The sequence below is a fragment of the Ammospiza nelsoni genome, chromosome 3 (assembly GCF_027579445.1).
Source record: "Ammospiza nelsoni isolate bAmmNel1 chromosome 3, bAmmNel1.pri, whole genome shotgun sequence".
Classification (NCBI taxonomy): Eukaryota; Metazoa; Chordata; class Aves; order Passeriformes; family Passerellidae; genus Ammospiza; species Ammospiza nelsoni.
The window spans coordinates 27,018,473-27,030,523 of NC_080635.1; the positions used below are offsets into that span (position 1 = coordinate 27,018,473).

Below are 12,051 nucleotides of genomic sequence, written 5' to 3' on the forward strand. Positions count from 1 at the left end.
CCTGATCAGACTGAACTGTCATAAACAGGACAAATACAAGTGTTGCATTAGTAATTTTGTCATACATATGTATCATCAGTCTATCTTTTTCCCTTTAAATATCTTTTTAATACAAACGTTATATGTAAAGTTTTGGACAAATCCTCCCTTGGCTTTTGCTTGATCTGCATGTAGTCAAGACATTTTAAAATTTTCATTATTTCTCACTAGGAGTAAGGGTAGTTCAGAATACTTACTGGATGGAAAGGATTAATTATATTGATGATGGTTTCAGTCAGGCTTTAAGTGATTTAAAGGATGACAGTTTTCTCCCAAACTCCGGGTTCTGTCAAAAATGTAGTGATGTTTTTAACCTTGAGAACAAAATATGGTAACAATGGTCTAAAGGATACGTATACATAGGAAGCTGGATGGAATTCAACTTACTTGTCTAGAAATATCTAAAAGATGCTCTATATGTCAAATAAGTTTACTGGAACCATTGAAATGTCTGTAGTTCATAATATGAAGTTTGTGTCTCAATTCTTAATGTCACGTGTTGGTGGAGGGGGGGAAGTCAACTCTGGACTTTACCTGTGGACAGACATGTAAACATGGTTTTTCATTGCTAAGCAACTACAGATGAAAAACACATACAAACATAATTCAGCTGCATATGCCTTTTATTCTTCCTCCTTTAACTTTGGGAACCTTTGCAGACGCAACTCAAGTTCCTGAGTATGAGTCTGGTTTCCTCAGGCTCCCTCCAGCAATGAAGTCTGGTGCCTGCAGGAGGGCATTCAAGGCACACAGGATCTGTGCTGTCCTCTCCATGGGCCACAGCACTTCAGCTGGACATTCCAGTCAGGTGGGAAACTGGTCTGGCAAAACAGCCAGTTTCATAAGAGACTGGTTTTGAAGAAATAAATGTACATGGAAGCCTCCAAGTCGTTGTCAATGTTGATGATGACCTATGTAAGTTTTATGATGGAAGCTAATGAATTCATGAATAATACAGATTGGGTGCAGAAAGTGTGAATGCTCCTGGCTATTTCTGTAGGAGAACTAGGGGAATTCAAATGAAAATGGCAGGGAAGCAAGTATAAAATGAGAGAGGAGGGGTTTCTTTATATAGCAGGGTGAAACTGTGGTGCTTCCTGGTGCAGCTCTAGAAAGTTTATCACAGAACAACCAGAACAATCCTTCAGTGCCTGTTAAGAAGAATTTAGCACTTGTATCTCCTCTTCTCCTTCTTCTGAATTTCTTGAGCCACAACTAGAAATCACACTTTTCTTGCCCTAGTCTGGGATTTGTCCTTAGTATGTGCTGCTTACAGTCAGACTGATGCCTGACCTAACACAAACTAAGAGAAAAGGAGCTAAATAAAAGAAACTGGAAAGAAATTGAGTGACTGTAGGATGATTATGATGATGGTGATGATGATGTAGCTAATGAAAAACTAGAGGGCTCCTGTCCCCTGTTGTAAATAGGCTACAAGGCAAAGTTGGCCTTTCATCTGGCCTAGTACAAACAGGTTAATGTTCATGTGAATGCCCAAGTGAATTAAATTTTATGTGACTTTTAAAGTCTTGAGTATTCCATATATATGTGTAGACATATGTTTATGTTTATGTGTGTGTATGCATGTATCTATAAATTTCTGATCACTAGTTGTGATGAAATCTATGAAATACTCAATTCCAATGCTTAAATCCTAGGTCTTCTTTTTGTTTTTCTTTTTATTTATGGCAAATACAGAACATAAAACAGTGGGTAGAGCTCTGCAAATGGTAATGTGCATTCAAATATTATTTTATACCAGAAAAAATCTGTTCTAAGAAGGCAAATATCTTTGTTTTATAGGTCTCTGGCCATCTGAAGAAGTGCTGGCTTACTACTGCCTAAAGCATAATGAAATATTCAGGTACAGAGTTAAACATAAAAAGATATTTTCCAATCTCTTAGTTTTATTGTATCTGCATGGTAAAGATTGCTATGATTTAAGTCTTCAGATTAAATTTAAAATGTTCAAGGTGAAAACATGTTGCTCTTAACAAAGAATTCTCAGCTGCCTTTAGGTACTAATATTGCACAGCAAGCTTTCTGCTATATGTCAAAGACTTTTGATTTCCACTCAAGGCGTTTTATTTCACTTTGATTTTTGGGAAACAAAAGTGAAGCTCCAATCGATCAGTGCTGATTGTGAAGGTCAGGAAAAATAAGATATTCTTTAAACTGACATCTGTTGCAAAAGCAAGCAAAATATTATCTGATGAAATACATAAAAATCACTGCTTATAGTAAGAGGAATTTGCACTCATTTTTAAGTGTTGTGGAACAGTTTTGAAACATCCTTCACTTTTATTCAAAACTTGTAGAAGTCAGCTATCAAGGCTCCAATAGGAATATCTAAATATAAAATCTGTCCTGCATTCACTTTCCTTCCCCCTGACTATACTGAGATTTGCACTTGGAAATCCTTGAAGTTTCATTGTCTGAGGGATGAATAGGGTGCAAAAAAAGCTATTATAACAATGCATTTGGAGGCAAAAATTCTGTTCTGTGTGAGGGTGTAAGGCAAATACCAAGTAAACCAGACTTGGATAGAAAATCCCAGTCTGTGTAAATATGGCATTGGGTAAAATCAGGAAGACCAAACTGTAAGTCCCTGCCCCTTGTACCAAATGAGCAACTTGCTTAGACTCCTATCTGTAATCAAAGACTGTCAGGTTTGTTGTTGCTGCAATGGCTTCCAAGGTATTTATAAGTCTTTTTTACCAGCCCTTCACTTGAAGAAGTCGGGATTCTTCGGCTTTGGTTTTCAAGGTTGTTTATTTTCTCTTATCTAATACATGCTTTTTCGGACCTGTGGAGGTCTGTCCAGCAGGTCAGGTTGAGGCACTGACCACCCTCAGGGCACTGTTACCTTTTAATACTAAAAACTACATGTACTTTATTAACTACAATTTTCCAATACCCTATCACCTATGTTACACATTGTCTCTATCCTAAACCAATCCAAAAGTGCCACCATCACAGTAGAAGATGGAGGACCAGAAGAAGAAGGAAAAGGTCACACCCAGATTCCTCCATTTTGCCTCTTGAACCCCCATTCTAAGAACCCCAAAAATTCTACTTTTTCACCCTGTGATAAATTTACTATAATTCTATTCAAACCCTTGTGGCTTGTAACTCCTCGCGCAAAGTTGGTAATTGTTTCCATGGATTAAAATCGAAGTCACAGTGTCTCTGACTCCATGCCCAGGTCTCTGAGCCCCCTGCCAGGGTCTTGAGTCCTCCAGGGCAGTGAGAGGAATGTGCTGGGTTCTGACAAAAGACCTGGCACCAAAGTGTGCTGTGGTCCATAAAGCCTCATTCCTGCTCCATCCACCACCTGAACACGCGTGGCCCGTTAGGGGAGGCAGCTCACACACCTGATGTGGCAGCCGCTGCTCCTTCCTCCCAGTTTGGTTGTGTGCCTTCTGCTGCTGTAGGGATGTCCCTGTAGCACTTTGCTGTCTGGCCCTATGCTCATATGCTCTACTTCTTCTCCAGGGCTCCTCCCAGCAAACCTCCTGTGCTGCTCACTCAGAGGGTATTTTCCCAGTTTGGGTATGCAAGCTGCGATATTCAGAGACAACTAGCAGTCAACTTCCATGGAGTAAATGGGCAGTTTCACATCCTGATATCTCAGGATTATGTCCTTCTAACAGTACTCTCAGAGTAGAGTTTCTTATGTGAATTCTCATTTATAAATGTCACTATATGTTGCCTGAGAGACAGATACAACTTTTAAAACTTGCCAGCAAGGGAATTGGCACTAAAATAAATTTCATATGCATGAATATTTGTGTGTATATGTGAATGCTCATTTACTTTGTACATAGAAATTTCGTTCAAAATGTACTAAAAGCCTTACACTGGATACTTTCTGTGTTTATTTCACTAAGTATGATTCTTATAAAGGAGTAAGTGCCTTGTAAACCTTATATATAACCATGTGTATATAGTTTTAATATATAATACACTTGGTTTAGAAAAACTAAAATTTATTTGAGGAAAAACCTATAATCATTCTGTTTAAAAATACAAATTGCAAATTTCTCCATTTTTTTAATATTATTACTGGGTTTATGTACAGCTTGTTCCTCCAAGGTATGTCTTTCTTTTGTCTCATTTTGATTAAATAGGACAACTAGACTTTTTTCAAATAAAATTTGTGGTGTCTAAGAAAAATAAATCTAACCTGTCCAGACAGCGAGCATTATTATACAGTCATACAGCCTAGTCTGCTCGCCTCAGTGAACAAAATATCAGCATCTTTATACTGATACTGATATGGCATCTTAGATGCTCTTCCTAAATATCAGTGTTGAGTGAGTAGGGAGGTGACCCTTTCAGATAAAAATAGACTTTCAGATGTAAATGTTTTAAGGGAGAAGAAATGATGCACCAAAAAAAAAGCAACCAAGAAACCCTCCAAAACCAAACTCAACCAAACAGTTAAGCTAAAATTCCATTTTCTGCCTATCAGAAGTGTCTCAATGGGAATGCTCCTGCCAGCTGTAACAGTTGCCGCAGATTTTACTATAAAGCAGCATGTTTCTAAGCTGAGGCTCTGCCTTGCCCCAGACACTGCTTCATACACAGTTTCAGTGCAGGGTCAGCATCCCTCCCTCCTCCCCTCCTGGGGCAGGCCATGGCTCTGGAGGACATTCTTTATGGCTCCCCCTGCAAGCTCCCATCCGGCACACTCTCTGCGCCAAATTATATTTCACATGCACGTCTTAATAACAGCACAGTATGGTCTAAGTTAAAAGCAGCCTTTTAGACCATGTATTCAGCCCTTTGATCGGGCTCAGTTTAGGCTCTTGACACTAACTTCGTTTCGTTTTCTGAGGCTTAACCGTTTGCTGTTCCCATCGTTGTTCATAACAGCATTGTTTGTAGGTCACTTGCAGTTTTAAGTGCTAATTGAAGGATCAGATTTCTTCGTGTGTAATTATTTTGTGGTATATGGCTTGCTTTAAAACTTCTCTCTTTTTAATATAAAAAGGCTTTTAGGCATAACTGTATGGAGAGATATATAAATAATATTAATTTCCCCTTTTACTTCTCTAACTGTTTTTGCAAGAATGAATGTGGATTAACATTGTTATCCTTTCCTAACAATTATCTTTCGCTACTCTAGCTAGTTTAGTTCTAAAAGACAGAGCCATTGACAAGGGAAAAAAGGGAACCTTCTCAGATTTTTCAGCTCAGCGGTGGTAATGTTGCACTGAACACTAATGAGGGAACCCCCACTGATTTGCCTGCTTTGTGACTTTTCTATTTCATAATTATTTTTAAAACGCAAAACGACATGAGGTAGCCTAGTCATGTCTCTACAACTTCCTGGTAGCTCAGTTCTTACTGCAGATGGCAATTTGTTCTTGTAACATATATGTCTCTCTGACCATTTTCATCTAATTTGTATGGGTTCTACCATTTCCTTTCTCTCTTTCAGGGACCTTGCTGTGTGTGAGCTAGGGGGTGGCATGACATGCTTGGCTGGGCTCATGGTAGGTCTTTTCTCAATTCCAATCCCATTCAGAGGAAGAAACAAAAGGAAAAATGTTCCAGTGCCTCCAACTGCTGGGTCAGAGAACTGTCAACAGCCTCAGCTGCGGTCAAGCTGCAGAGTCTTGAGAGACCTTCTAGATTGACTTGCTTTCGTATCATATTGATTTTATGGTTGCCTCGATGAGCAGAAACATTTTACCTCGGTGTAGTCAATATCTTTTGTTGTGACATTCCAGGCCACGTACTGTCTGTCTTTCATTGCCATAGCCGAAGCTTTTTTTTTTTTTCAGATTATAGTCCCATTTGCTAAGATACAGGAATAGCCTGGCGAATCACAGTTGGAGCACCATGATATAGCTGCTAATGTTTTGCCTGCATTATTACACCAACAAACATGATCCAGAGCTCTCGGTAATTAGATTCTTTTGAATTAGATTGGCCATTCAGGAGAGTCGTTCACCATTCTCTGGGTTCTGAGTCATGTATTCAGGAGATATTATGTAGCAGTGCAGTGCATTAGACAAGTTTTTATGTCTCTACAAATAAAAGCATATTGTTACACTGATTGGCATTTGACAAACCTGTCGCTCTTATACAATGTGTCGAGGTTACAGCCCAATGTGCGAGCATGTCAAAGCTCACAAAAAAATTACCCTTACAAAGCCATCTGCCTGCAATGCAAAGTTATATGAAGGGCATCAGGCAGTCAGACAGAAGCAAGCTGAAAGGCAGAGTGACAGCCTTGTATGATGGCTCTACTAGATAAACAGAAGCCCGCAAATGAAAGCCTCTCAGAATACCATCATCGGCTGTCACAATGCAATTACGGAACAGAATGATAGCAAGATAGAGGCTCCCGCAAATGGAATGATAAAAGTATTGACTGATTTGATTGAATGATTAAAATAATGCAGACATAAAATGAAAAAAGATTGAAGATTGTTACAGAGAAATAGGTGAGGAAGCATGATACTGAAGGCTTGTCACTCCTGTCTTCACTTCCACACAGACAAGCATATTTGCTCATTGTTTGCTGTGCTCTTTTTTTCAGGTTGCTATTTCTGCAGATGTCAAAGAAGTTCTGTTAACTGATGGAAATGAAAAGGCCATCAAAAGTATCCTTATTCAGATAGAAAACTGGTTTGTTGTGCTCGTTCCTTTTTACTGGCTGAGTAACAATCAATATAAAGACAGACAGCATGGGGCATATTAAGAAAAAGTCCCCACATAAGTAATTAAAAAACAGATGTGGAATATCTTGAACAGAGCAGCAGCTTCCCCCATAATAAATGCCACATTTTCTCTGTTAATTAAAAATGCACATGTTGGTATAGAACATGTACTGTAGTAAATATTTGCCCCGTGGTTGAGTGCTGGAAGATTCATGTGTGTGTGCTGCACATTACAGGAGGTGTAGCAGGGAATCAAATCATCAGCTCCCCTCCATGTATGCGTTTTGCATAAGGGCTAAATTTTTTTTTCTACTCTCAGATACTAGCCCCTTAAAGCATACTCAGCATTCATATATTTCCCGGTGTGTGTTAAAATGTTTCATTGTCACTGCTAAGTTATAACTGCCTACAAATTGCCCATTTAGTCTGCTTAATCAATTACCAATTTATCATTATTTCTCTTGATGTAAGATTGCAAAACTCCTCTGTCCCTTGTAGGAAGTATTTTATTGTATTTCTTATATTAGAATAAATTGCTATTATGCCTTTCTAATATGAACAGATAGTTCATAAAATTGAACTGGACTTGGGTTAAGCAAGAGAATGAGTGAGCATAATTTGTGGCCACATTAAATATCAGCACAGAACAAGAACAGATATATATGGTGAATACTAATAGCCCTTAGAAACTGAGAGGGAAAAAAAGGAAGATATGTATTTGCTTTTGTTCCTTGATAATCCTTCCATTTACATTTTCAAGCAGGCTAATTTTTCAGGTTTTGGCCACTGCAGCATCAGAATTATTTCTTTTTGATATTTGTATATATTTGAGAGCTAATGTAGTGAGTACTTAGTAAAAAAAATAACTTAATCTAATCTGTATCTTAAATGAATTGCAGTTGCTGATGCCTGTTAAAACAGGAGACATTTCAGTGCAATAATATTAGCTATTACCTTTTAAAAAAACTTTCTCAGAGGTAACTGAGGTAACTATAATTGCTGACAACACTTGAACAATTTCATGTTAAAAACAGTCAATCCTAGATCATATCTGTTAAAACGAGGTAAGCCTGCTAAAAGTCTCCTTTTTCTTGAAAAGGCAAGTTCTCACCTGTTTCCCAGGGATTATTGTTTTGTTAAATTCTAATATGTTAGACTGGTGTCTTTAGGAGGAAGTTTTCATTATTCTGTGTATTTTAATCAGCACCACCCTTCCAATCTTTCTTCCATGTCATTATGAAGATAAAAAATGTAGGAGAAAAGAGTTTCAAAACTAGTCTAACCAAACAAACTCATGTTGTATAGAAGCATAGGTATTTAACAAAAGGTCATTTTACCCACAAAAAGCTTCAGGTGGGCTCAGTAATCATCAAGTCAGCAAATGTCTTGCATAGCAGATTCCATAAGCCTGAACTTTTTTGAAATTTAGAAGTCTTTTATAACGGAAAATTGGCAAGCGCGAAAATATTCACTCAGTCCTTGGAATTAAGCAAATAAAAGTGCTTTTATTCCTGAAAAAGATACTGTTAATATTACCTAATTATCACACCTTAGTTTTTCACAATATGTTTTACAAATGTCTTCTGTTCCCAAAAGTCTCACAAGAGGTCTTCATCTGTATTCACTCAGTGAATCCCTTTCAGGGAAGTGATTGGTGGAAGGGTCTAACAGGAATTTATTTTTCTTTTTTAACATTTGGTGCTCAGAAGGCTCAGCATTCAGAGTGCTTTTATTGTGTTGGATTTTACAATGGGCTTAATATTAGCAGGGTGCCAAAGTGCAGCAGGCTAAGAACTTTACTGTGTAGGTGAAATGTATTCTTAAAAGTGCACATAATAAAATTTCTGTTGCATTTTATATGGTTTATGGACTTCAGTAGTAATTTTATGATCTGTCTTACGGTAATTTTCTTTTGCACTCTTTCCTGTGGTGACTGGCTGTAATAGAAGTTTAGGCTAAATTTAGATCTGTTTCAGCCTCCCCAGACTCACTGAAATCAGGGTAGAATTTTAGGTGTAATTGGAAGTAGCATTCACCCCAAGTGCCACTGGCTACAAATTATGTATTTTTGCTCATTCTTACTATTGCTGATGGTGTTTTTTGATTGTTTAGCATACCAAATTAAAGTAATGTGGGATAAAATACTGTTTTCTTTTCTAGATTCTGCTCTTCAGGAATAGTTAATGTCTAGTATTATGGTTTTTATGTAGGTATTACAGATTAAAATAATCTTGTTTTAAAATTACTGTTTACATCTTCCCTTTAAATTTCTTAGGAAGCTTAAATTACATGCCAGTCATACTATAATATCCAAAAATTACTTTCCAAAAAGTAAAAGTGGTTGTCAACAAAAAAGAAAAAAATCCCTGTCAGAAGCCAGGAAATCACCAAGCAAGCCTGCTAATTATTCTTAATGGGCAAGATGAGCACATTAAGAAACAAATGAATACATCAGTGAAATGTAATTGAAAATCGACCTGGCAATAGTGCATTGCATCTGAGAATCTGCCTTTGTATTATCAACATCATCATAATTATTGTTGTTTTTGTTGTTGCTATCCCTATTCAGTGAGCATAACTAACAGCTTTGCTTTGTGAAATCTCAAGCTTTTGAGGATTTGATTTTTCATTTGATTTTTGACATGCTTCCTATTAGTCTCCATTTCATACTGCCACATGGAGTATTCACTATGTGTGTTTTCAATATCCATATTAGGATACGTTATTGAAATGTTAGAAGTTTAAAAATTTCTACAAATGAATTAATCAAATAATTGTTGCCATTCCAACCCTCTCATTGTGAAATCTGTTGCCATATTTTGTATCAGTCAGTGATCTTATGTATATGGATGTTTATGGAGGTTTTTAAAAGGATGCTATGACTTGAGTTGCTAAACTATTTAAAAGACTTCACTCTAACTCCTTTTGCTTATCATGAGCAGGTTTGAATTGATTCAATAGATCGTTTATATTGCAAAATCAATAAAATAAAGACAGGTGTTACTCCTTTTGCCACTTTGTTCAGAACTTTATTGCTAATTTAGTGTGTTTCATCTAAGTTCTTTCAGTATAATTTAAATAAGGAAAGTTTTAGGATTAAAACTATAGACGTTTCAAGTGAATAATAGAGATAAACATGAGCAGAGTTATCAGATTCATTGCCTGTTGTAATTTTGGGTGATATGCATTCAGATAGAAATTTTCAATTTACATCTGTGACATAAGTCAGTCATGAACACCAAATTTTATTTCTCAAACCACTAGAAGCATGTTTAGCACGTTGACATTTTCAAATCCAAGGATGAGATTCCTTTCAGTAAAAATGGTGTCCTGTTTCAGAGAGGCTGGATGCTTTCTGCCTTAGCTCTATTTCACACCATGCACTGGTGACTTGAACTACTGTCTGAAAGCATCAATAGTACAAAACATTGTTGCAGTGCACTATAATGGCCATTAAAATAGAGTGTATGGATCTTTCAACAGTCCAGGGAAATTTAGGTTAGAAGGGTCATGTTTAGCCTGAATGCCTGAAAATATGGACTCCTAAATTATTTTTTAAATCTAGTATTAACGTGTTTATAACCATTATTAATAGTTTTGCTCAGTTATATAATTTAAGTGCAGTGTAGCTAATTTATCAACAATGCTATTTCTGCACCTCTTTAAAAGTAGTATGGTCTGCTCATGGAGTTATTTATGCCTTACTTTTGCTGCCCAGGTGTAGACCATTCATTTACTACTCCTCATTACATTTTGTGGAAACTATTTAAAAGGCACATCAAAACTACAGAGATTTGTTTAAACCAGTTTTCTGTCATTCAATTTCTAGTTTTTACTTCACAAAATACCAGTGTTTGTCTTTTCCAGTGTTTGGATAGAGACTTTCCTGAAATAACTTTTCTTAAATAACCAACTCTATTAGGAAGGAAAATTATGTGATTTCAGCAAAGCAAAGAAAAAGATATATCAAAGCAAAGAAAAAGGTCTATCAACAACATTTTAAATTAGCCTGACTCTTGTATTCAATTTTCTTATAAGAGCACTTTCAAGAGATCTGACATATTTTGTGGACCTAGAAACATCCTCCTAATTAGCATCAGATTTCCTATACCTTAAATAAAAAAGAAGGATCTTCTACATCTTTACCAAAACTGTCCATTTAAAGTAATTATTTTAAAATAATTATTTACATTTGAAAGTGAACCATTCAGGAATGCATGGATTCACACTAGGTAACAATTAATATTCTCAGAGTTTTCACTTACTTACTACACCTTTGGATTCCAGTGCACTTCTCACTAACCACATGTGATCAATCCTGACAATTATCTTTGTAGCCATAGATGACTGGGCCCAGCTTCCCCTGAAAGTTCTCCTTGACAGCCTTTGCTTTAACCTGACTGAATGGGCTACCCAAATTTGTGACTTGAACTTCCAAACTACAAGAAGCTGAGACACAAGGCTGAGGTGCTGTTGTGGTATTTAAGGCACTTACTGCTTTCCACTCTTTTAAGGTGGTTCCTAACCATTTTCAAGAAAGCAAATGGACTAGAAACTCCTTTTCCTGTAGGTTGAGGTGCTCCTGTTGTGTGTTGGATTCAGCCAGACAGAGCCAAGAACATAGGTGTATCTCTTGTGGGTAGGGTCTTAAAACACACAAACCTCCAAAATCTCAGCATTAGGTATAGTGATAACAGTGAAAAGTGGAAAGCAGCACAAACTAGAGTGGACATTTAGTGGCTGTAAAAATTTCAGTTCTCCATGATTGTAATTCTTATGTTTGTAAATAGTTACCTTTAAATATCTGAGGTATGGGACATCTTTTTTTTCACTTCCCTCTATAGCTACAGGGTTAGAAATTCCTTAACTGAAAGAGTAAATAGAAGTAGGAAAAAAGAGCAAATTGCTGCATAGATCTATGGCTGATGTGCTGGAGTAGCAATGTAAAATGTATGCTTCTGAAAAAAGCACAGCTCAAAGAGGAACAAACAGACAAGAACATTATGAAGGCATTATAAATGGAAAATAGTTGGGTTTGTTATTTTTATTATTGCTCTAGTTTTGTGGATAATTCTTAACAGTTGTACTACAGATGTAAATGAGATCATCACAAGAAACCAAAATGCTGGAATATTTAAGACTCACAAGGTGTCAAGCTGGTAAGATTGTACTTTTTAAACTGATTCTTGCAAGTACTTCTGTATTAATATAGATGTGAAATGTATGCACACATGTGACCTGTTACTAATGCTCACACAGGTATGTGTATGTAAGTAGGTAAGTGATGCAAGAAAGAAATTTAAAAGTATTTTTTAAAAATAGCAAATACAGTATGATT

General features: G+C 36.7%; 1 protein-coding gene across 1 annotated transcript in view; it reads left to right on the forward strand.

Annotated features, from left to right (window-relative positions):
• CAMKMT (calmodulin-lysine N-methyltransferase) overlaps window positions 1–12,051 on the forward strand; it is a 212,687-nt gene that overhangs the window by 165,924 nt on the left and 34,712 nt on the right. Inside the window, exons 4-7 of the mRNA XM_059468296.1 lie at window positions 1,843–1,903; window positions 5,486–5,540; window positions 6,593–6,656; window positions 11,806–11,872. Coding sequence (XP_059324279.1) covers window positions 1,843–1,903; window positions 5,486–5,540; window positions 6,593–6,656; window positions 11,806–11,872 — 247 coding nt within the window. The remainder of the gene's footprint in view (window positions 1–1,842; window positions 1,904–5,485; window positions 5,541–6,592; window positions 6,657–11,805; window positions 11,873–12,051) is intronic.